Source organism: Ranitomeya variabilis, chromosome 5, assembly GCF_051348905.1.
Source record: "Ranitomeya variabilis isolate aRanVar5 chromosome 5, aRanVar5.hap1, whole genome shotgun sequence".
NCBI classification, from domain to species: Eukaryota; Metazoa; Chordata; class Amphibia; order Anura; family Dendrobatidae; genus Ranitomeya; species Ranitomeya variabilis.
The window spans coordinates 47,891,334-47,913,562 of NC_135236.1; the positions used below are offsets into that span (position 1 = coordinate 47,891,334).

At 53.5% G+C, this 22,229-nt stretch overlaps 1 protein-coding gene across 8 annotated transcripts; it reads left to right on the top strand.

Annotated features, from left to right (window-relative positions):
- The first annotated feature begins 229 nt into the window (after nt 1–229).
- KHSRP (KH-type splicing regulatory protein) lies at nt 230–20,567 on the top strand. Of its 8 annotated transcripts, none has more exons than XM_077261804.1 (20): nt 230–432; nt 10,978–11,095; nt 11,189–11,227; nt 11,742–11,778; nt 11,902–11,954; nt 12,034–12,105; nt 12,344–12,401; nt 15,446–15,617; nt 15,695–15,793; nt 16,867–17,013; nt 17,085–17,187; nt 17,328–17,428; nt 17,516–17,657; nt 17,780–17,940; nt 18,189–18,298; nt 18,999–19,099; nt 19,176–19,385; nt 19,483–19,554; nt 19,633–19,838; nt 19,924–20,567. In XM_077261804.1, exons 1-20 carry the CDS (start codon nt 358–360, stop codon nt 19,945–19,947), a joined length of 2,100 nt encoding a protein of 699 aa, XP_077117919.1. In that variant the 5' UTR covers nt 230–357; the 3' UTR covers nt 19,948–20,567. The 8 variants fall into 8 exon arrangements, with proteins under 8 accessions (XP_077117919.1, XP_077117923.1, XP_077117926.1 ...); XM_077261808.1 differs by having other exon boundaries at nt 235–432; nt 19,197–19,385; nt 19,974–20,567; XM_077261811.1 differs by having other exon boundaries at nt 240–432; nt 10,978–11,071; nt 16,867–16,992; nt 19,197–19,385; nt 19,974–20,567.
- Nucleotides 20,568–22,229: the final 1,662 nt, after the last annotated feature.

Here is a 22,229-nt window from a genome sequence, read left to right on the forward strand (position 1 = left end):
GAATAAAATCCAAGCAATCCCCGCCCTTCTATTATAAACTCTTCGTGACTGGTTGGTTCTCCTGTCCGTTACTAAGCGTGTTCCTCACTCATTGGTCGAGCCGCCCTGCAATCATGTTAGTCCCTCCTATTTGTCTTTGTCCCTTTGCTCTCTCACCATTGGTTAGAGAACTTTGCCAATCACAAACTCCGTGTCCAACCCCTTATTGTTATTGGCCGGACGGAACGCCAATCTGAAAGGTGATTGGTTGGCTGAGATGTCCGTCAACGAGCTGCTTGTCTCCCCGTTTCCCAGTTTCCCCTGCGCGTTGCGGCCTTGTTCGCGCCTTCAGCCCGCGGAGGAGCTGCTGCCGCCGCCATGTCCGACTATCCCGGAGCCCAGACCGGGAACCGCAAGGACGCGTTTGCTGATGCTGTGCAGAGGGCTAGGCAGGTGAGGAGACCGGGAGGAGTGGGCCGGGGCTGTGAAGACCCCTGAGGGGCGGAGGAGGGGACACAGGCCGGCAGTGCATTGTGCATCCGGCCGGCGCTGGTGGTGAGCGGGGCGCCTGTGCGGGTGTGCTGTGTATTCTCGCTACGGGGCGGACGTATCATTCGTGGGACCTGGGCAGCTGCGCAGGGGCCCAGATGTAAAGGGTACACCACCGGCTCCAAAACAGGAAGAACACGGTGAGCTGCAGGGGCCCACGCTGCTCCTGTACAGGGGGCTTTTCTATCTGTCTTCCTCTAGTTCTCTCTACAGGGTGTGTGCCTGGATGGAGGGGCACCAAGCGTGCCTGTGTGCCCCCAGTGTACGTGTGGATGGAGGGGCACCAACCCCCCACGTGCCTGTGTCCCCCCAGTGTATGTGTGGATGGAGGGGCACTGACCCCCCCCCCCCCTCCAGCGTGCCTGTATCCCCCCAGTGTGTGTGTGGATGGAGGGGCACCAACCCCCCAGCGTGCCTGTGTCCCCCCAGTGTATGTGTGGATGGAGGGGCACTGACCCCCCCCCCCCTCCAGCGTGCCTGTATCCCCCCAGTGTGTGTGTGGATGGAGGGGCACCAACCCCCCAGCGTGCCTGTGTCCCCCCAGTGTATGTGTGGATGGAGGGGCACCAACCCCCCAGCGTGCCTGTGTTGTCCCAGTGTACGTGTGGATGGAGGGGCACCAAGCGTGCCTGTGTGCCCCCAGTGTACGTGTGGATGGAGGGGCACCAACCCCCCACGTGCCTGTGTCCCCCCAGTGTATGTGTGGATGGAGGGGCACTGACCCCCCCCCCCCCTCCAGCGTGCCTGTATCCCCCCAGTGTGTGTGTGGATGGAGGGGCACCAACCCCCCAGCGTGCCTGTGTCCCCCCAGTGTATGTGTGGATGGAGGGGCACTGACCCCCCCCCCCCCTCCAGCGTGCCTGTATCCCCCCAGTGTGTGTGTGGATGGAGGGGCACCAACCCCCCAGCGTGCCTGTGTCCCCCCAGTGTATGTGTGGATGGAGGGGCACCAACCCCCCAGCGTGCCTGTGTGCCCCCAGTGTACGTGTGGATGGAGGGGCACCAACCCCCCAGCGTGCCTGTGTTGTCCCAGTGTACGTGTGGATGGAGGGGCACTAACCCCCCAGCGTGCCTGTGTGCCCCCAGTGTGTGTGTGTGTGTGTGTGGATGGAGGGAGGGGTACTGACCCCACATGCCTGTGTCCCCCCAGTGTGTGGATGGAGGGGCACCGACCCCCCAGCGTGCCTGTGTGCCCCCAGTGTATGTGTGGATGGAGGGGCACCAACCCCTCAGCATGCCTGTGTTGTCTCAGTGTGTGTGTGGATGGAGGGGTACTGACCCCCACGTGCCTGTGTCCCCCCAGTGGATGTGTGGATGGAGGGGCACCGACCCCCCCCCAGCGTGCCTGTGTCTCCCCAGTGTGTGCCTGGATGGAGGTGCACCGACCCCCAGCGTGCCTCTGTCACCCCAGTGTGTGCCTGGATGGAGGGGCACCGACACCCCAGTGTGCCTGGATGGAGGGGCACCGACCCCCCCCCCGCGTGCCTGTGTCACCCCAGTGTGTGCCTGGATAGAGGGGCGCCCTCCCCCCCCCCCCCCCCCCCCCCCCCAGCGTGCCGGTGTCACCCCAGTGTGTGCCTGGATGGAGGGGCACCGACAAGCGTGGCTGTGTCACCCCAGTGTGGATGGAGGGGCACTGACCCCCACAGCGTGCCTGTGTCACCCCAGTGTGTGCCTGGATGGAGGTGCACCGACCCCCCAGCGTGCCTGTGTCACCCCAGTGTGTGCCTGGATGGAGGTGCACCGACCCCCCACCCCAGCGTGCCTGTGTCACCCCAGTGTGCCTGGATGGAGGTGCACCGACACCCCCCCCCCCCCCCCCAGCGTGCCTGTGTCACCCCAAGTGTGTGCCTGGATGGAGGGGCACCGACGACCCCCCCCCCCCCCCCCCAGCATGCCTGTCACCCCAGTGTGTGCTTGGATGGAGGGGCACCGGCCCTCCCCCCCCCCCCAGCGTGCCTGTGTCACCCCAGTGTGTGCCTGGATGGAGGGGCACCGAACCCCCCCCCCCCAGCGTGCCTGTGTCACCCCAGTGTGTGCCTGAATGGAGGGGCACCGACCCCCCCCAGCGTGCCTGTGTCACCCCAGTGTGTGCCTGAATGGAGGGGCACCGACCCCCCCAGCGTGCCTGTGTCACCCCAGTGTGTGCCTGTATGGAGGGGCACCGAACCTCCAACATGCCTGTGTCTCCCAGTGTGTGCCTGGATGGAGGGGCACCAACCCCCCAGTGTGTCTGTGTCGCCCCAGTGTGTGTGTGCCTGGATGGAGGGGCACCAACCCCCCAGCGTGCCTGTGTCACCCCAGTGTGTGCCTGGATGGAGGGGCACCGACCCCCCAGCGTGCCTGTGTCTCCCAGTGTGTGCCTGGATGGAGGGGCACCAACCCCCCAGTGTGTCTGTGTCGCCCCAGTGTGTGTGTGCCTGGATGGAGGGGCACCAACCCCCCAGCGTGCCTGTGTCACCCCAGTGTGTGCCTGGATGGAGGGGCACCGACCCCCCAGCGTGCCTGTGTCACCCCAGTGTGTGCCTGGATGGAGGGGCACCGACCCCCCCAGTGTGTGTGTGGATGGAGGGGCACCGACCCCCCCCCCCCCAACGCGCCTGTCACCCCAGTGTGTGTGTGTGTGGATGGAGGTGCACCGACCCCCCCCCAGCGTGCCTGTGTCACCCCAGTGTGTGCCTGGATGGAGGGGCAGATTCTCCCCCCCCCCCCCCCCCCCCCCCCCCCCCCCAGCGTGCTTGTGTCACCCCAGTGTGTGCCTGGATGGAGGGGCACCGACCCCCCAGCGTGCCTGTGTCACCCCAGTGTGCCTGGATGGAGGGGCACCGAACCCCCAGCGTGCCTGTGTCACCCCAGTGTGCCTGGATGGAGGGGCACCGACACCCCCCCCCAGCGTGCCTGTGTCACCCCAAGTGTGTGCCTGGATGGAGGGGCACCGACCCCCCCCAGCGTGCCTGTCACCCCAGTGTGTGCTTGGATGGAGGGGCACCGACCCCCCCCCCCCCCCCAGCGTGCCTGTGTCACCCCAGTGTGTGCCTGAATGGAGGGGCACCGACCCCCCCAGCGTGCCTGTGTCACCCCAGTGTGCCTGGATGGAGGTGCACCGACACCCCCCCCCCGCCCAGCGTGCCTGTGTCACCCCAGTGTGCCTGGATGGAGGGGCACGCACCGAGACCCCCCCCCCCAGCGTGCCTGTGTCACCCCAAGTGTGAGCCTGGATGGAGGGGCACCGATGACCCCCCCCCCAGCGTGCCTGTCACCCCAGTGTGTGCTTGGATGGAGTGGCACCGACCCCCCCCCCCCCCCCCCCCCCCCCCCAGCGTGCCTGTGTCACCCCAGTGTGTGCCTGGATGGAGGGGCACCGACCCCCCAGCGTGCCTATGTCACCCCAGTGTGCCTGGATGGAGGGGCACCGAAAACCCCCCCCCCCCCCCCAGCGTGCCTGTGTCACCCCAGTGTGTGCCTGAATGGAGGGGCACCGACCCCCCCCAGCGTGCCTGTGTCACCCCAGTGTGTGCCTGTATGGAGGGGCACCGAACCTCCAACATGCCTGTGTCTCCCAGTGTGTGCCTGGATGGAGGGGCACCAACCCCCCAGTGTGTCTGTGTCGCCCCAGTGTGTGTGCCTGGATGGAGGGGCACCGACCCCCCAGCGTGCCTGTGTCACCCCAGTGTGTGCCTGGATGGAGGGGCACCGACCCCCCAGTGTGTGTGTGTGGATGGAGGGGCACCGACCCCCCCCCCCAACGCGCCTGTCACCCCAGTGTGTGTGTGTGTGTGTGGATGGAGGTGCACCGACCCCCCCCAGCGTGCCTGTGTCACCCCAGTGTGTGCCTGGATGGAGGGGCAGATTCTCCCCCCCCCCCCCAGCGTGCCTGTGTCACCCCAGTGTGTGCCTGGATGGAGGGGCACCGACCTCCCAGCGTGCCTGTGTCACCCCAGTGTGTGCCTGGATGGAGGGGCACCGACCCCCCAGCGTGCCTGTGTCACCCCAGTGTGTGCCTGGATGGAGGGGCACCGACCCCCCAGTGTGTGTGTGGATGGAGGGGCACCGACCCCCAAAAACGCGCCTGTCACCCCAGTGTGTGCATGGATGGAGGGGCACCGACCCCCCCCCCCCAGCGTGCCTGTGTCACCCCAGTGTGCGCCTGGATGGAGGGGCACCGACCCCCCAGCGTGCCTGTGTCACCCCAGTGTGTGCCTGGTTGGAGGGGCACCGACCCCCCAGCGTGCCTGTGTCACCCCAGTGTGTGTGGATGGAGGGGCACCGACCCCCCCCCTCCCAGCATGCCTGTGTCACCCCAGTGTGTGCCTGGATGGAGGGGCACCGACCCCCCAGCGTGCCTGTCTCACCCCAGTGTGTGCCTGGATGGAGGGGCACCGACCCCCCCAGCGTGCCTGTGTCACCCCAGTGTGTGCCTGGATGGAGGGGCAGATTCTCTCAAACCCCCCCCCCCCCCAGCGTGCCTGTGTCACCCCAGTGTGTGCCTGGATGGAGGGGCACCGACCCCCCCCCCCTCCCCCAGCGTGCCTGTGTCACCCCAGTGTGTGTGGATGGAGGGGCACCGACCCCCCCCCCCCCCCCCTCCCCAGCGTGCCTGTGTCACCCCAGTGTGTGCCTGGATAGTGGGGCACACCCCCCTCGCTCTGCGTATGCATAGATAGAGGGGCACCCCTGTGAATCGGCGCAGCGTATTCCTGGATAAATGGCCCCCCCCCCCCCCCGCACGTCGGCGCTGCGTGTGCCTGGATGCAGGGGCACCTCCCCCTGTATCGTTGCAGCGTATGCATGGATAGTGGGGCACACCCCCCTCGCTCTGCGTATGCATGGATAGAGGGGCACCCCTGTGCGTTGGCGCACTTATGCATGGATACAGGGGCACCCCCAGTGATGACCATGGTTAGTGGGGCACCTCTCCCCTGTGTGGGTGCTTCGTATGCCTGGGTAGAAGGGCACCTCCCCATATGTCAGCGCCTCGTATGCCTGGATAGCGGGGCACACCCACCCACCCCCCCTCGCTCTGCGCATGCATAGAGGGTCACCACTGTGCGTTGGTGCATCATGTGCCTGGACAGAGGGGAACCCCCCACCTGCACGTCAGTGCAGCGTATGCTTGGATAGTGGGGCACCCCCCCTTTGCACGTCGGCGCTGCGTGTGCCTTGATAGAGCAGCACATCGGCGCTGCGTATGCCTGGATTGAGGGGCACACCTGTGCTTTGGCGCATTGTGTGCATGGATAGAGGGGCACACACACCAAACCCCCCCCATTGCTGTGCGCGTCAGTGCTGCATATGCATGCATAGAGTTGTAGCCGCCGTGCATCGGCATTACATTTGCTTGGATTGAGGATCAGACCTCCCAGCGATGGATAGAGGGGCACGCCCCTTGTATGCGTTTGCTTGGTTAGTGGGTCACACTCCCACCCCCCGCTCATCTGAGCTGCGCATGCCTGGATAGAGGGGCACCCCACAACACGTCGGTGCGGAGTATGCATGGAGGCACCTCTCGGTGTGTCACTTACTGGCGGTTTCCGGCTCGACCCTCTGGTTGCGTACACACCTCAGCCCCAGTCAGTGGTCTTGTGATTCAGTGCTGACATGGTGCAGGATCAGGGTGGTTGCTGTCGGGGGCGCTCCTGACCTCTGTAGACCCTTCCTATTATTATTACTACGCTATTTTGTTGTGGATTGTTACCTCTGAGCTCTGTCTGTCCGAATCCATCCCACTCTTCATATGTTGAGCTCTTTCCTGCAGGTCACCCACAATCTGCGGCTCAATCCCCCACTGTCCTCACCTTCCCTGGCGCTTCGGTGATAACACTTCTCTGGTCCCCCACAGATGTCTCTACACCCAGTCCACAGTGGTGATGTGATTGGCTGCAGTGGCCATTTATGACGATGGGCTGCATGTATAGGGACCAGAGAATCACTGGAGTATTGGGGGGGCAGCTGTGCCAGTTATTACCTAGCAGGGTCTACCTTGCTGCAGTCTTGTGATCTGTCGTGTGGCAGATCCTATTGATCATCTTGTACAGGCAGCGCCCGGGATGGTAAGAGCTTCTTACCTCTACTTCTCCCTATGGGAAGTAAGAGCATTAAAGGGAACCTGTCACGCCCAAAATCGAGAGTGAGCTAAGCCCACCAGCATCAGGGGCTTATCTACAGCATTCTGTAATGCTGTAGATAAGCCCCCGATGTATCCTGAAAGATGAGAAAAAGAGGTTAGATTACTCACCCAGGGGCGGTCCGGTCCGATGAGCGTCGCGGTCTGGGGCCTCCCATCTTCATAGGATGACTTCCTCTTCTTGTCTTCACGCTACAGCGCAGGCGTAGTTTGTCCTGTTGAGGGCAGAGCAAAGTACTGCAGTGCGCAGGATCTGGGCCTCTCTGACCTTTCCCAGCTCCAGCGCACTGCAGTACTTTGCTCTGCCCTCAACAGGACAAAGTACGCGTGCGCCGGAGCTGCAGTGTGAAGACAAGAAGAGGACGTCATCTGATGAAGATAGGAGGCGCCGGACCGCGACACCCATTGGACGGGACTGCCCTGGGTGAGTATAATCTAACCGCTTTTTCTCATCTTTCAGGATACATCTGGGGCTTATCTACAGCAATACAGAATGCTGTAGATAAGCCCCTGATGCCGGTGGGCTTAGCTCACCTTCGATTTTGGGGGTGACAGGTTCCCTTTAATGTCGGTCAGGTACACTGCTATCTGCGTGCTGCACTAGGCTGCTGCTTCCATGTGCATGGCCACGCCCCTGTGCACCTCCAGCCTGACTTGCATATGCCTTCTACTCTAGATTCCTCAAAACTGGCACATCGGATATCTGTTTTATTGGGGGACTTGCTCCTATGCAGCCGTATACCACCAATAGTCCATATATAAATACATGCAGGTTTCCTTTCATGTGATATAGCACAGCATACCAGGACCACCATAACTAGGGGCGCTGTACACTTTGTTAGTATCCAGGGGTGTTCTGAGTGGTTAGGGGGCGTCTGTTTCCAGCAGAGACCTGCTTGTGCAGTTGTGGCCCCCAGGAGCCCTGAGAGCCGCCTGCTTCCTGCGAGCATACGCTGCTCTTGGCCTTGTACACCGTTGCGCCAGGCCGACTAATCCATAGAGGAGCCAGGGATGCCGTCAGGGCTTGGTAGTCAGGGGCTCCGCTCCTCTTACACATTTTGGCACTTTGCAACGTATAGAATAAAATCCGCCCCTAAATAAGCATTTTACACTTTGCAGAACAGTCTGCGACACCAAATATCGTCCGGCTCCATGTCTGCACAACGGCTCAGTCCGATTATATATGTGAAGCCTAAAGCTGATCATAATCATCCACAATGATGGACGTTATTAACGATCGGCAGTTGTACCTCGCTATCGCCAGATGGTCCGGTGCCCCCCAGCTTACATCTCACGCCCATCAAAGGGTTTTCAGAGCCCCTAAAAAAGACATCTAAGCCGCTGAAGAGGTTAAGGCTGGTTTTACACTTTCCGTGTTTTTTCGGCCCCAATGCATTTCTATGGGGCCTCAAAAATTCGTAAGAGCGCCGTACACAAGTGAGGGCCGTATTTCTGGCCATGAAAAAATACCAAGCTTGCTCGATATATTTCACAGCTTATGGACACGGCCCCATCAAAAATCATTCGGGCAGCAAAAACAGCGGAAGGTTGTTTTTGCAGTGCACCGTAACTTCAAGGTTTTGCAGACCACCGGGTCTCTTTTCTAAATACTTTTGCCATAGTATTGGGAACCCGAGAAACGGCGATCAGCAAGTTTTTTTGCGGCAAATTATTGTGGCAAACCGTGAAAATTGCGGCAATATGGCCCGCGATAACGGGCCGCAAAAAACCCGGTATGTGTAAAAGAACCCTAAAAATGTCTCATCGTCCCGCCAGATCCTGCTGTCGTCATAATCCGATGACATGGCAGGAAATCATTGGCAGCAGTGGCGCTAATGTGACGGGTAATGGACGTGCCTTGTGATGCCCACGTGCTGCAGATTTCCCTGTTTGGACCCATTAGCCATCATGGCTGCTGGCACAGCTTCAGGCCCATACGTACGTTGGTCACATACGCGTTCTGTCCAGGAGCTTGTACCCATTGTAGCCTGGTAGGAAACACGTGCAGATGTTACCCTCCGACTCTGCACAGCAACAGTGCCGACCATTGAGCCGGCGCACTGACAATAATCTATGGACTATTGATGGACGTGGCGTCCGAGTGTCTCCATCTCTGCCCGTATACACACAGCGCCCGGTGGCCGCTGTCCATTAGTTATTAGCCCTCCATTCATGAGGTTGGCTTCATGTTACTTTTACCATCTGTCACTGTCTCTTCATGGCTGCTGGTGGTTTTGTAGATTATTTTAGTGATTTTTCTATGTAATGAACATGTTGTCTGGTCCAGCCCTTGTGATGGGTGCGGGGTCCGTCTCCTGCTCTCGGCTCTATTCACACTTGGCTTGTTCCTCTGTTCTGTTGGTATAAAATGTAGTTTTATAAATACCCCTTGTCCACTCACCGGAAGTGAAATGTTTGGGCTGATTTACATGCTGCACAGTGCCGGGGGCATTTTTAGGACTGTGCTCTCAGTGTAAGGCTACGTTCACATTTGCGTTGCGTCGGGCGCAGCCGCGGCGACACATGCGTCATGCGCCCCTATATTTAACATGGGGGGCGCATGGACATTGTTGCGTGTAACAAGTGTTGCGTTTTGTGACGCATGCGTTTTTTTGGCGCAAGCGTCAGGGCGCAGAGGACGCAGCATGTTGCATTTTTTTGCGCTAAAAAATGAACGCATGCGTCTCAACGCTGCGTTTTGCTTGCGTTGTGCGTTGCGTCGCCGACGCAACGCCCAACAACGCAAATGTGAACGTAGCCTAATGTGGGCAGCACACAGATCCCTGCCGGCTGCATTCAGATGTATGAGACAGACCGGACATTTCCGCAGCACACGAGCATCCCCTATATGTCTGTGTTCGCCCGTAGGTGTCCGTTTCACATTTTGGCAGCGAGGTTCCCTTGGTCACTTTCATTACTACCTCAGTCCTGCCTGTACAAACATGGGGAGCGCGTATATATTATATTATAAAATATATATATATCTATCTATCTATATCTGTATCTATATCTCTAATCATAATGACCCCACTATAACCTGGAGAAAGGCTAAAGACCCCCGTACAGATAAGACTCTCCAAATAAGAATTTCCAAAGGCTGATCCTTTTGTTCTCTGGCATATAAACGGATGCCATGAGAGACAGGTGGACATTGTTGAAGGGGGGGGGGGGGGGGCGGCCTGGCTGTCACTGAGCAAGGGGGCTAGGGGCGACTAGCTGTCATTAAGCAAGGCTGGGGGCAACTGGCGGTCACTAAGGAAGAAAGGGGGGAAACAGGTCACTGAGGAAGGAAGGGGGTGTGGGTGCCCGGAGGTCGCCGAGGGTGTGGGTGCCCGGAGGTCGCTGAGGAAGGATGGGGGTGTGGGTGCCCGGAGGTCGCTGAGGAAGGATGGGGGTGTGGGTGCCCGGAGGTCGCTGAGGAAGGATGGGGGTGTGGGTGCCCGGAGGTCGCTGAGGAAGGACGGGGGTGTGGCAGCCCGGAGGTCGCTGAGGAAGGAAGGGGGTGTGGGGGCCCGGAGGTCGCTGAGGAAGGGGTGTGGGGAGCCCGGAGGTCGCTCTGGAGGGGAGCGGGGCATGAGAGCACAGGGTGAGGAGTCTGGTGGGCACTGGATGGTGGAAGCCTGGAGGGTACGTTGGGGGGGAATCCTGGCAGCAGCTCTCATACCAAATGCAGGAGCTTATGGCCGACCCCTGTGCTCCTGTGTATGGGGCAGTCAGTGGGTATCGCTGTTAGCTGAGTGATTGTGGGCCCAACACTTACCTCGTGTTTGGTGACCTCCATGGTGGCAGTCTGGTAATAATTACTACGGGGGTAACTCTGGTATTGGATTCCTCCGAGGTTCCTGTGACTTGATGTTACCCGGCCTCGTGCAGACTTCTTGTGCTTGGGGCGGCTGTTTCTACCAGGTGTCATTACAGGTTTATGGCTCCTGATGAGTGGCGGCGCTCATTACAGGAGCCCGGGGCGGCTCGTCTGATCTCAGCATTTACTAGAGGATCAGTGTCATTTATTTATGAGCGGCTGCACGACTCCTCGCTGTGTAGATCACCGCTTATTAGCGATTACCTGATATGGTGGCGTACACGGGTGAGGGTGAGTGCTGGACATTTCTTACATCCGCCCTATAGCAGCCGTCATCTGCTCTGGAAACCTTCATGATTGGGGAAAACCCCTCGTGATCCATAGCGGCCGATTCCGGAGACTCACTAGGGCTCTGTCCACATGTATCCTGTGCTCCGCTGAGCACCTGTATCAGGGTGACAGCATTCTAGGAGGTTTCTGCCATGTGTCCGTAGTGACGTCTTTTCTCTCTCGTCTTCTACAGATTGCAGCGAAGATCGGCGGTGAAACTACCGGAGGAGTTAACAACACCCAAGAATTTAATTTTGGTAGTCAGAAAAGACAACTAGAAGACGGAGGTGAGAATCTGACGCCGTTATATGGTAAGGCCTGTGATACAACCCAGTAGGTGGCCTGGAGGGAGTAGTGCGCCTGGGATCATCTCTCGTTTAACTCTTGCCTTTCTTTTTACCCAGACCAACCAGAGTGCAAAAAATTGGCAACACAAAGCGAACGTAAGTAATCTTCATTATCGATGGCGAGTTTTGGATATAGGGTCTTTGGGTGTTTAATGTTTCTTTAACGATTTGTAAAAAAAGGACGGTACAAGGAACACTGCTGTCATGTTTTATGGAGTAGTACATGATTAATAGCATGGCCACTACTCCAGGTCTTGTGAATCGATTTGCACCATCTCTGTTGATGATTGTGTGATGTGTGGGGGTTATGGGACCCCCAGCGATTGTCAGAACATAGGCCTTTTGTGCCCTTTTCTCACCTGGCCATGAGACGGCAGCCATTAGGAGTGAATGTGGTGGCATCGTGGCCCTGTCTTTCCTTTTTCATCACTGACACTGATCAAGAAAACCAAGTTATCTTCATCGTTAAAGATAATGGCTGTGGCCAGAGGAGAAGCCACTCTGGCGATCAGTGGGGGTCTCAATGTTGAGACCCAAACCCATCTAATAGTTCTCGCCAGTGTACCCCTTTCATCCTTCATAAATCTGTGTCCTTTTTTACATTTTTCAGCGATCGCACCTCCGCTCACTCCAGTACATGTGCCTCGGTAAGTCTTCCACCTCTCTTCCTGCCCCTTTGCCCGCGCACTTTTTGTTTGTTTTTTTGTTTTTTTTCCCCCTGCCCCTTCATTCCCAGCGCATCATTGTTAATAGCTATTCTGTGGCTTTAGGTCAACAACGCTGACTGAAGAATATCGCGTCCCCGATGGCATGGTGGGACTAAGTGAGTGACTAGTGCCTGCGCTCTTTGTCGTGCATTATAATAATTGATGACTAGACTGATGATCCATCTTCACTTTCAGTCATTGGCCGAGGAGGAGAACAAATAAACAAGATCCAACAAGAGTCAGCCTGTAAAGTTCAGATTTCCCCAGGTGAGAAAATTGTGTGTCCCTATAACCCTCCTGTAGGGGAAACATCACTGGTATGGTGCCAAAGAGATCCGTCATATCGCCAGACTGATTACATGCCTTTAGGCCTCACCATCAATATATGATTGATTGCTGATCTCATCCATGGCGCTGTATAGTTTTTTTTTTTAGGAATGGTGCCCACCTGGCACCAGATGGCGAATTTAAGGCTGTTACTAATAGAGTACCCTCTCTATTACAGACAGTGGAGGACTCCCGGAGCGGGTGGTGTCACTAACCGGTTCTCCAGACTCTGTGCAGTAAGTAAACTCTACATGTGACACGCTGAAACCTGAGTCCGACACTTAAACATGAATGAGACCTTTTGACCAGCAGGATCTGAGCCTGCTCCATGTACAGTGGGTGCTGGCTGTGTTATACAGCCAGCATCTGCTGAGATCGCAGCTAGTGCTATTTGATGTCCCCAGTATCCTAATGGTGGAAGTTAAAAAAAAAAAAAGACAGTAAAAATGACCAGTCACCCTGGGAAAAACCTCCCAATTTCCACTGACCACAAAATCAGTTATTGGGCTCAGAAAATGGATATATATATATATATATATATATATATATATATATATATATATATATATATATATATATATATATATATATATATATATATATATATATTTTTTTTTGTCCTGATTCTTCACTTGTTTTCAGCTACTGAAATTTGACACAAACCCTAATGTACAATTAGCTCACATTACTGCACTGCAGTAATTATGGGCTGAATCTGCGCACAGGTGTGTGAGGTCACTCCTCTCCTCCCCTTCTTGGGCTAAGGGATAAGAGGATGACCTTTAGAATGGTCAGCGAGGATGGCAGGCAGCAAGGGTTCTGGTGGTGCTGATCGCTGTATCATGCTGGCGCTTACACTCAGCTCGACACCCTCATTCCTAAGCAGATAAGTAAACACTAACTTACGCACACATTGTCCCCAGCCTATGTAGGAGAGTTAACAGAATGAACGTACATAGGCTGTAAGCAGACTGCAACTGATAAATGTAAAGGAAAAATTGCGTGGGCTCCCGTGTTATTTTTAATAACCAGCAGAGGGAAAGCTGACGGTCGGTTGGGAGCAGATGTTTATAGCCTGGGAATGGGGTAATACTAATATTATCAGCTCCCAATTGTATACTTTTACTGGCTATTAAAATGGGGGATCCCCCCAAAAAATGTGTGGTTCCCCCTATTATTAACCAGCAAAGGCTATGCAGACAGCTGTGGGCTGATATTAATAGCCTAGGAAGGGGCCATGGATATTGGCATCCCCAGGCTAAAAACACCAGTTCTCAGCTGTCCCAGATAAGGTACATCTATAAGATACGCCAAATCTGGTGCTTAGCCTCACGCTTGCTGTGTAGCGGTGGCAGGTGGGGTTTATGTTTGTGGGGTTGATGCCATCTTTGTATTGTCAGGTGACATTAAGCCCACAGATTAGTAATGGAGAAGCATCTAGAAGACATCTATCCATTACTAATCTTGTAGTTAGATGGTAAATACACAGTCAGAATAAAGTCCTTTATTTGAAATAATCACAGACTCCTTTTAATAATCTTAATTAAACCGTACTTACTAAACGCCTAATCCAGACGCCCTCGTCTCCTGCAACAAAAATAAAATACTAAACCACAAATATGCGTCACCTGTCCACCGAGAAGATAATCCATAATGTCCCATGATGATCCTGATCACTTTGAGAGCAGTCACATCTCAGACAGCCAGTGATACACTGACAGGAGGTAATCACCAGAGTTCATCAGCTCCCGGTGATCTCCCTTATGGCACCACTGCTGCATGGGAAAGTTCTCACACAGCGGTGCTGCAAAGCAGCGGAGTTGATGTACTTCGGTGAACTCACACAGCGGCGCAGTGATAACACTGCGGGAGGGATTACCTGCGGGATGGATTACCTCCTGTCAGTGTATCCCCAGGTAGAGCGGTCACATCTCCCGATGTGATTGTTCTACACATGAGATCGCCGAGGGACACTGGTTATTAAATGGACTATGATGGACAGGGAGTATATGTTGGTTTATTTTACATTATTTCTAGGAGATGAGGGCGTCTGTAATGTGGTGTGAGTATGTTTATGTGAATGGGTCTTTAATTTAACTTTTTTTTTTTTTTTCTCTTTTAACTGTGAGCACAGGCACCGGCAGCTGATACTACTCTCCCATCAGACATAGCCCGATGGGAGCAGTAGTCTCATCAGCCCACGCCTGCTTTTTTACCACATGTCACAACTGCGGAATCACACTGACATCTGCCAGCATGATGCCGCAGCGCTGTGGCCGACAGTATCGGCGGTAGTGTTACCGCGGATGACAGTCGCAGCTGCGAGGTCACGCTGACATGTGACAGCATGACCCCGCAGCGGTCTTACCGGAAGCCCCTGTCAACGCACGCACTGAGCAGTGTGTGCAATGTCAGGGGAAAATAAAGCCCACTGCATACACTGCGGGCAACAACAAAATGGCTGCGATCTACTCCCACAGCCGTGACCTGGACAGCCCATGGTGTGCCCAGGTCACAGCTGAGAGACAGGAGGAGCTGTCCCAATGCAAGAGATAGTCGGAGTCTGATTGTAGGCTCTTATGCCCATAGCTGCTGTAAGTGAGGTGTGCAAGTGTCGTTTCCAGACACACACGACCCAACTAGTCAAAATGAAAGGAACGATAGTCAGAATGGCAGCCCACAGTGGCACACATAAATGTCAATAAATAAACTATTAAAGTAGTTTAATTTTTGTAGTATTATTTTTTTATATAGCACCATTGATTCTATGGTGCTGTACATGAGAAGAATGAGAATGAAAAATGATTATATAATCAACAATTATTAATACAAAATTAAAATCACTGTTCCTTTCTTTTAAACGGCTCGCTTGCTTCATGAATTTTGTGCAAAATCAATTTTGCAGTTAATCAGCAGGAAACATCTGCAAACCCCAAACCCTGCCGACAAAGACAAACCCCAAAAAAGCCGACAAACATATAAAATACTAAAAAAAACTATAAAAATGCCCCAAAAAAGCAATAACATTGTTTTTTTTTTCTTTGTAATCCGCGCAGTGGAAATATATATTTTTTTTCCCTTAGTACATTATATGGTCGCTCTGCCAAAGTCTTCATACAATTGTTAATTGACCAAAAAATTGGCTGAGTTTGAATCCCAAGTGAGATCGTCCAGTCCTCCAAGCATTTTGGCCTCTGACCACATTAGTCGTGCAGGCCCTGAAGATGGTGTCTGATGGGGCAGATGGTATCATGTTTTTTTTCTCTTGTTTTTCTTGTAGGAAAGCAAAAATGATGCTTGATGACATAGTAGCTCGGGGCCGTGGAGGAGGGCCCGGACAGTTTCATGATAACGCCAATGGGCAGAACGGCTCCTTACAGGAGATCATGATCCCTGCCGGCAAAGCCGGTCTCATTATTGGGAAGGGCGGAGAAACTATTAAACAGCTGCAGGTAAGTGGCGGGTGTCTGGGGCACAAAGAGCAGCATGTGGCTCTGTAGACTCCATATTTGCTTCTTTTCCTGTCCAGGAGCGTGCTGGGGTCAAGATGATTCTGATACAAGATGGCTCACAGGGCACAAATGTAGATAAGCCCCTGCGCATCGTGGGAGAGCCCTTCAAAGTTCAAGTAGGTGTCCGGAAACCGATGCCGTCGCTCTACCTTCGCACCACTATGCTAGCACTCATATTGTATTGATGTCCGGCACTCGCACTTCTCGGGACTTTTCTTTTGTTTTCTGAACAGCTTTGCTCACACAGCTGTTTCAGACAGATTATGCAACTTTTACCAAGTTTTCTTCCGCACAATTTGTCCATTTTTTGCTACTTTTCCAGCATCTTAGGTGCTTGATTCTGCAATTCATTAAATGTGCACCATTTTGAAGAATTTGTGATTTCAATAAATCACAAAGGATGAGTCTGGCCCTGTGTTTGTATCAGTCATTGTGGTGCGGTAGTGTTTTCTTTCTCTTTTAACAGTAGACTATTGTTTAGACAATCTGACTTTCCTCGTCATATTTCCGATGCATTTTTGCAAAAGGAAACCACTTCATAACCGCTTATTTTATTAAATCGGCCATCACAAAATGGGCAACAAAAAACATATCACAAATAGAAAGTTCCCCAACGAGGTGGGCTGGTTACTGACACAGAAGGGTGCTGCTGACATTCACCTAGCTGCGGATATCTGGTCTATAGGCTCCCTGCTCTCCCATTTATTTTGGGTGCACCCTCTTATGACGATTGGTATCACTTGTAAGATTTTAATAGGGCTAGCCTCACAAAGTACAAGAATGGTTATACTGATGCCGTGTGATCTAGAGCGAAGAGTACAATATGAACTGGGACGTGTGCCCATTCGAGGGTGATGTTTCATTCTGTCCGTATTGCATTTGAAAAAGGTTTAGATTTAGCCAAAACGCGTCATCAATGTTGCACGATCCTTTTTCTTCCTGGAATAAAACTACAAAGTCCTTTAAGTGCGAGTGCCGGTTATCGTTTCGTTATATTATTGCACCTTGGAACATCCAGGCATCGATGTGGATTTTCTCTTGCGACTCTGGAGCTATAGGTCACCAGCAGCCCCCCGTGCACCAGCAGCCCCCTGTGCATTATCCTTCTTCTTCCCACGGACTAAACTGCAGATTTTTCCAAGCTTTTATAATCTGTGCATTGACATTGCCTTTGTACTTTTCTCTGCAGCAAGCCTGTGAGATGGTGATGGATCTCTTACGAGAAAGAGATCAGGGAAACTTTGGTGAAAGGAATGAGTACGGCTCCCGGGGAGGAGGAGGTGGTGGAGGGGGAGGTGGTGGAGGCGGCATAGATGTGAGTAGCGGCTACATAGAAGTGAGTACCGGCCACTAGTAGTGATAAGTGCACGGTGGCAAGTTTCCGGCACTCATAAGTCTACATTGCAGGTACCGGTCCCTCGGCACTCAGTGGGGGTAGTAATAGGACGCAATGGAGAAATGATCAAGAAAATTCAGAATGACGCCGGGGTCAGGATACAGTTTAAACAAGGTGAGAGTCCGATCTGCTTCAGACTAATGTGCGTGAGCCCATGTGTAAGTTATACTGGAGGGCGGGTGGTGCACTGTGTATTTTATAGTAAGATTTTCAATATATTCCTGAGGATTTAACCTATAAAATCTCCTATACAGATGATGGGACTGGCCCTGATAAGATTGCACACATTATGGGGCCCCCGGACAGATGTGATCACGCAGCCAGGATAATCGGTGACTTATTGCAGAGCTTGCGAGTGAGTATGGCTACTTCTTGCAGTGAGAGTGGCTGACCAAACACGCAATATGTGACGTCAGCTCACTGTCTACCTTTCTGTCTGTAGAGCGGTCCACCGGGACCTCCAGGCCCTGGTATGCCGCCTGGTGGCAGAGGAAGAGGTCGAGGGCAAGGGCCATGGGGACCTCCTGGAGGAGAAATGACCTTTTCTATACCCTCTCATAAATGTGGCTTAGTTATCGGTCGAGGTGAGTGGACGGTTGGTGGCGGCTCTTTGATCTTCTTGCTCCTGTTGGGCTGCGTTCACGTGTTGTGCATTTGTTTTAAATCACATTAAAACCGCAGTTCTTACGGTTTCCTATCTCTGCAGGTGGAGAGAATGTAAAGGCAATTAACCAACAGACGGGGGCGTTTGTGGAGATCTCACGGCAGCCGCCACCCAATGGCGACCCTAACTTCAAAATGTTCATTATCCGCGGCTCACCACAACAGATCGACCATGCCAAACAGCTCATCGAGGAGAAGATTGAGGTGAGACGCGGTGCACTCCAGCAGTCGCTGCAGGAAAACTACCCATGGGGTCTCCGAGCTGGCTCCCTGCCGGAGAAGCATTTCGCGTTCTTCTCTGCGGTGTGACCGCACTTTCCTTGCTGCTCACTGACTATTTCATCATTGATAAATCAAGCATTACAAAACTTACATTTCGCATTCAGAGTTTAACAAAATCATTCTATGAATCCAGTTGTGATAAAGTATGACGTGTTCTGTTTTCCTCCTAGGGTCCCTTGTGCCCGATCGGTCCTGGCCCCCCTGGTCCTGGCCCAGCTGGCCCCATGGGTCCATTTAACCCAGGTCCTTACCCACCCGGACCCCCAGGAGCTCCACCACAGTATGTGCTTCTGTCTAGTTTCATTCTGTATTTCCTCATAATAAGACGCGCTCCCACAAGCCGATTTATTCCAAGTGTAGTAATATGCTGGTCGCCCCCATTTTCCAGCGGTGATCGGCTCCTCTTCTGGGTCATACGACTACAATTCCTACTCTCCGGATCCTGTCGCTTTATCCATGTAAATCTATGGAGCATTGTAGACGTCTGGCTCACACACAGACCCCAGGGTGATCCGGACAGTGGGAATTGCAGTGGCCCAAAATCAGGTGTAGTATCTTCTCTGTAAGGGGTTTTTCTCTGCTAATGGACGTTGCATACACTGTGGGGGAATGTACACAGGGGGTGACTTACAGATCCAGCTGCAAGTGACCCTGACCTCCTGGATGGAAGCCATGTGGCCGGATAGTTTGATGGCTGCAGCTGCTGAGGTGACCCCTCTGGTGCCTGCACTTGCAGAGTATGGGACCCCACTAGAGACTTTAGTTCTTGTCTATTTGGGACCTTCTGGTTTGGTAAAGAAATGTTTTCTTTCCCGTTTACCTTATTTTTTTTGAATATGTGCTTGTTACAAGGACGTCTCAGGATTCGGTGCCCATAGGGGTTCCCACCTGATCGGTCTTATGGGAGACGAGCATAGTATCCAAGCTGCAAAGGTTTTTCTAATACGTATTTTCCTTCTGCTCTCCTCTTTGTGTTGCAGTCCGGGCCCACCGCCTCCTCCACCCCCTCACCAGTACCCCCAACAGGGATGGGGCAGCACGTATCCCCAGTGGGGGCAGCCACCAGCCCCTCACGACCCCAGTAAGTTGTGGCCCGTGTGCGCCATGATGAGGTATGCATAGTAAGGTATACACAAAATGTTCTGTTGTTTTCACAGCAAAACCTCCTGCCCCCACAGATCCAAGTGCTGCCTGGGCCGCTTACTACTCGCACTACTACCAACAGCCGCCCGCTCCTGTCCCCGGGCAGCCGCCTGCCGTCCCTGTCCCTCCTCCTCAAGGAGAGCCCCCACAGCAGCAGCAGCAGCCGCCCCCCACCAGCCAGCCCGACTACACCAAGGCATGGGAGGAGTACTACAAGAAGATGGGTGAGTGCTCATGTCTGCGCTCAGACTCCACATGGCCGTACCGCAAGCCCTGGGCGATGTAGGACTCTTCCCAAATCTCTATCTCTCCCTGTCACAGGCCAGCAGACGACTCAGCCCTCAGGACAGCCGGATTACACAAAGGCTTGGGAAGAATATTACAAGAAACAAGGTGCGGAGCCCGGACCCATCACCTCGTCCTCCATGTAACTTCTCGCATATATTGACGAACATTTCTCTATTTTTGCAGCCCAAGCAGCAGCCGCTCCTGGCGCCCCTGTGGCAGCCCAAGCAGCAGCTGCGACAGCAGTGGCAGCGGCATCCAGTGCTCCGCCCGCGGCACAACCGGACTACACCGCGGCATGGGCAGAATATTACAGACAGCAGGCGGCATACTATGGCCAGGCACCGGGAGCGCCACCCGCACAGCCCCCTCCGACACAGCCAGGACCACAGGTAAGTCCCTTGCCTATTTCGGCATGTGCGCCCCCTGCTGGTGGGGTTTTTGCTACTGTGCCTCACCGTGTGTCCTCTGTTCCAGGACGCCCATGGCCTGCTCGGCTGACGCCCTGCTCTCCTCTCTTCTTCCAGGCCCAGTGAATGTCACTTGTCGTCACTCATTACCAGTCTGGAGATGGGAGCCTCTGTTGCTGACCTCAGTGAGGGGAGAAGCTATTTGACGAGTCCCCTAGTTGTATTATTTTATTTTTTAGGACATTTTCTTGTTTTGTCCTTCATCCTTTCCCGGTTTTTCATCTTAAAAACAAGACAAATGGTGGCCCCCGCGGAAGGGCAGGTTCTAGACATTAGGACTAATCTGAGCGCCTCCCGTCCTCTCACCTCCCAACAATTACCAAACACGGTTTTATTCACTGGAGCTGCCCGTGAGTAATAAAATATATGATTTTTTTATTATTATTTTTTAACGTAAAAAGTTTATTGCCCCCACCCATCCCCCAATGTCCCTGTGCTTTTAGTTGGTTGAACATTCCCTGGTGACATCCCCATGCTGTCTGCTGGTCCCATGTCCGCAGCTGGGGTCTTGTGAAGTGCTCCGGTCCCTCCCGCCATTGGGGGGTCGTGATGTGTTTTGTCTGTTCAGAGACATTGGAAACTGTACGCTGAGTTTTTACTTTTTATTGCCTGTTTTTAACTTCACAATAAACAATGACAAAACTCTCCCGACTTCGCTCTGCTCTGTTCTTCTATCTTCTGTTTTTGTCATCCAGATGGATTTTTTTTTTACGTTCCTGTTGTTGTTCCTTGTGATAATTTCTATGCTGTGATTTTGGAACGGTATAGGGAGTCACAATAAATCTGTGAAAGAAAATGGTCTTGGTCGTGTCTCCATGGTTCACAACCCCACTATCTCGTCGTGCACAAAGGAAGGTAACATGGCGGCCTGAGCCGTGTCTGGGTACATAGATCACTGCTGCCCAAAGCTGGGACAGGAGCGACCTACAGGGATTCCTCTGTGCCCAGTGTCGCCTTCATCTTCCCTACATTCAGATGAAGCCCCCATTACAGCAACCATGAGGATAGTCGCCCAGGTCTGAGACAGAATAAGTCTCTCATCTCCAGAGTAGCTGAGAAGAGACTGCCGGATCGCTGTGTGGGAAAAGATTCAGCCCAATATCTGCTTATTTATTGAAAATCTTTTTTGGGACTTTCAGTCCAGTATGTGATTCCTACTCAGACACAGACAGCCTGTCCTGAGAGTGCGCACATAAAGAGCTGTCACTCCACTATTGGTACTGCCCATGGGACCGAACACCGAATGGATTATACTGAATTAATATCACGTGCTCTATAGGAAGTCAGACAAAGCAACAAGTTCTATTGAAGGGCTATAGTTTTCAGAATGTATTATTCAAGTAAGACATTACTGATCCTGAGTTACATCCTGTATTATACCCCAGAGCTGCACTCACTATTCTGCTGGTGCAGTCACTGTGTACATACAATACACCAGCAGAATAGTAAGTGCAGCTCTGGAGTATAATACAGGATGTAACTCAGGATCAGTAATGTATGTACACAGTGACTGCACCAGCAGAATAGTGAGTGCAGCTCTGGAGTATAATTCAGGATGTAACTCAGGATCAGTAATGTATGTACACAGTGACTGCACCAGCAGAATAGTGAGTGCAGCTCTGAAGTATAATACAGGATGTAACTTGGGGATATTCGGGAGAAGTCTTGGAGGCGATTGGGTGAGGAGCGAATAAGCGTGGAGGAGAGCAGGAGGTCTTGGGAGGACCGGAGATTACGTGAGGGGAGATATTGGGAGATTAGTTTGGAAATATACGGAGGAGAAAGGTTATGGATGGCTTTGTAGGTCAGTGTTAGTTTAAACTGGATACGCTGGGAAATTGGGAGCCAGTGAAGGGATTTGCAAAGAGGGGAAGCAGGAGTGTAGCGAGGAGAGAGATTAGTCGGGCAGCAGAGTTAAAGATGGACTGGAGGGGTGAGCGAGTGTTAGAAGGTAGGCCACAGAGGAGGATGTTGCAGTAGTCGAGGCGGGAGATGATTAGGGCATGCACAAGCATTTTGGTAGAGTAAGGGTTGAGGAAAAGACAGATTCTGGAAATATTTTTGAGCTGGAGGCGAGAGCTTGGATGTGCAGTTTAAAGGACAGGGCAGAGTCAAGGGTTACTCCGACACAGCAGATTTTGGGGACGGAAAGTGAATTCATTTATTGTGATAGATCAGGTAGGGAAAATATGCGAGATGGAGGAAAGATAATTAATTCGGTTTTGTCCACATTGAGCTTGAGGAAGCGAGAGGAGAAGGAGGATATGGCTGATAGACACTCTGGGATTCTGGACAGCAGAGAGGTTATGTATG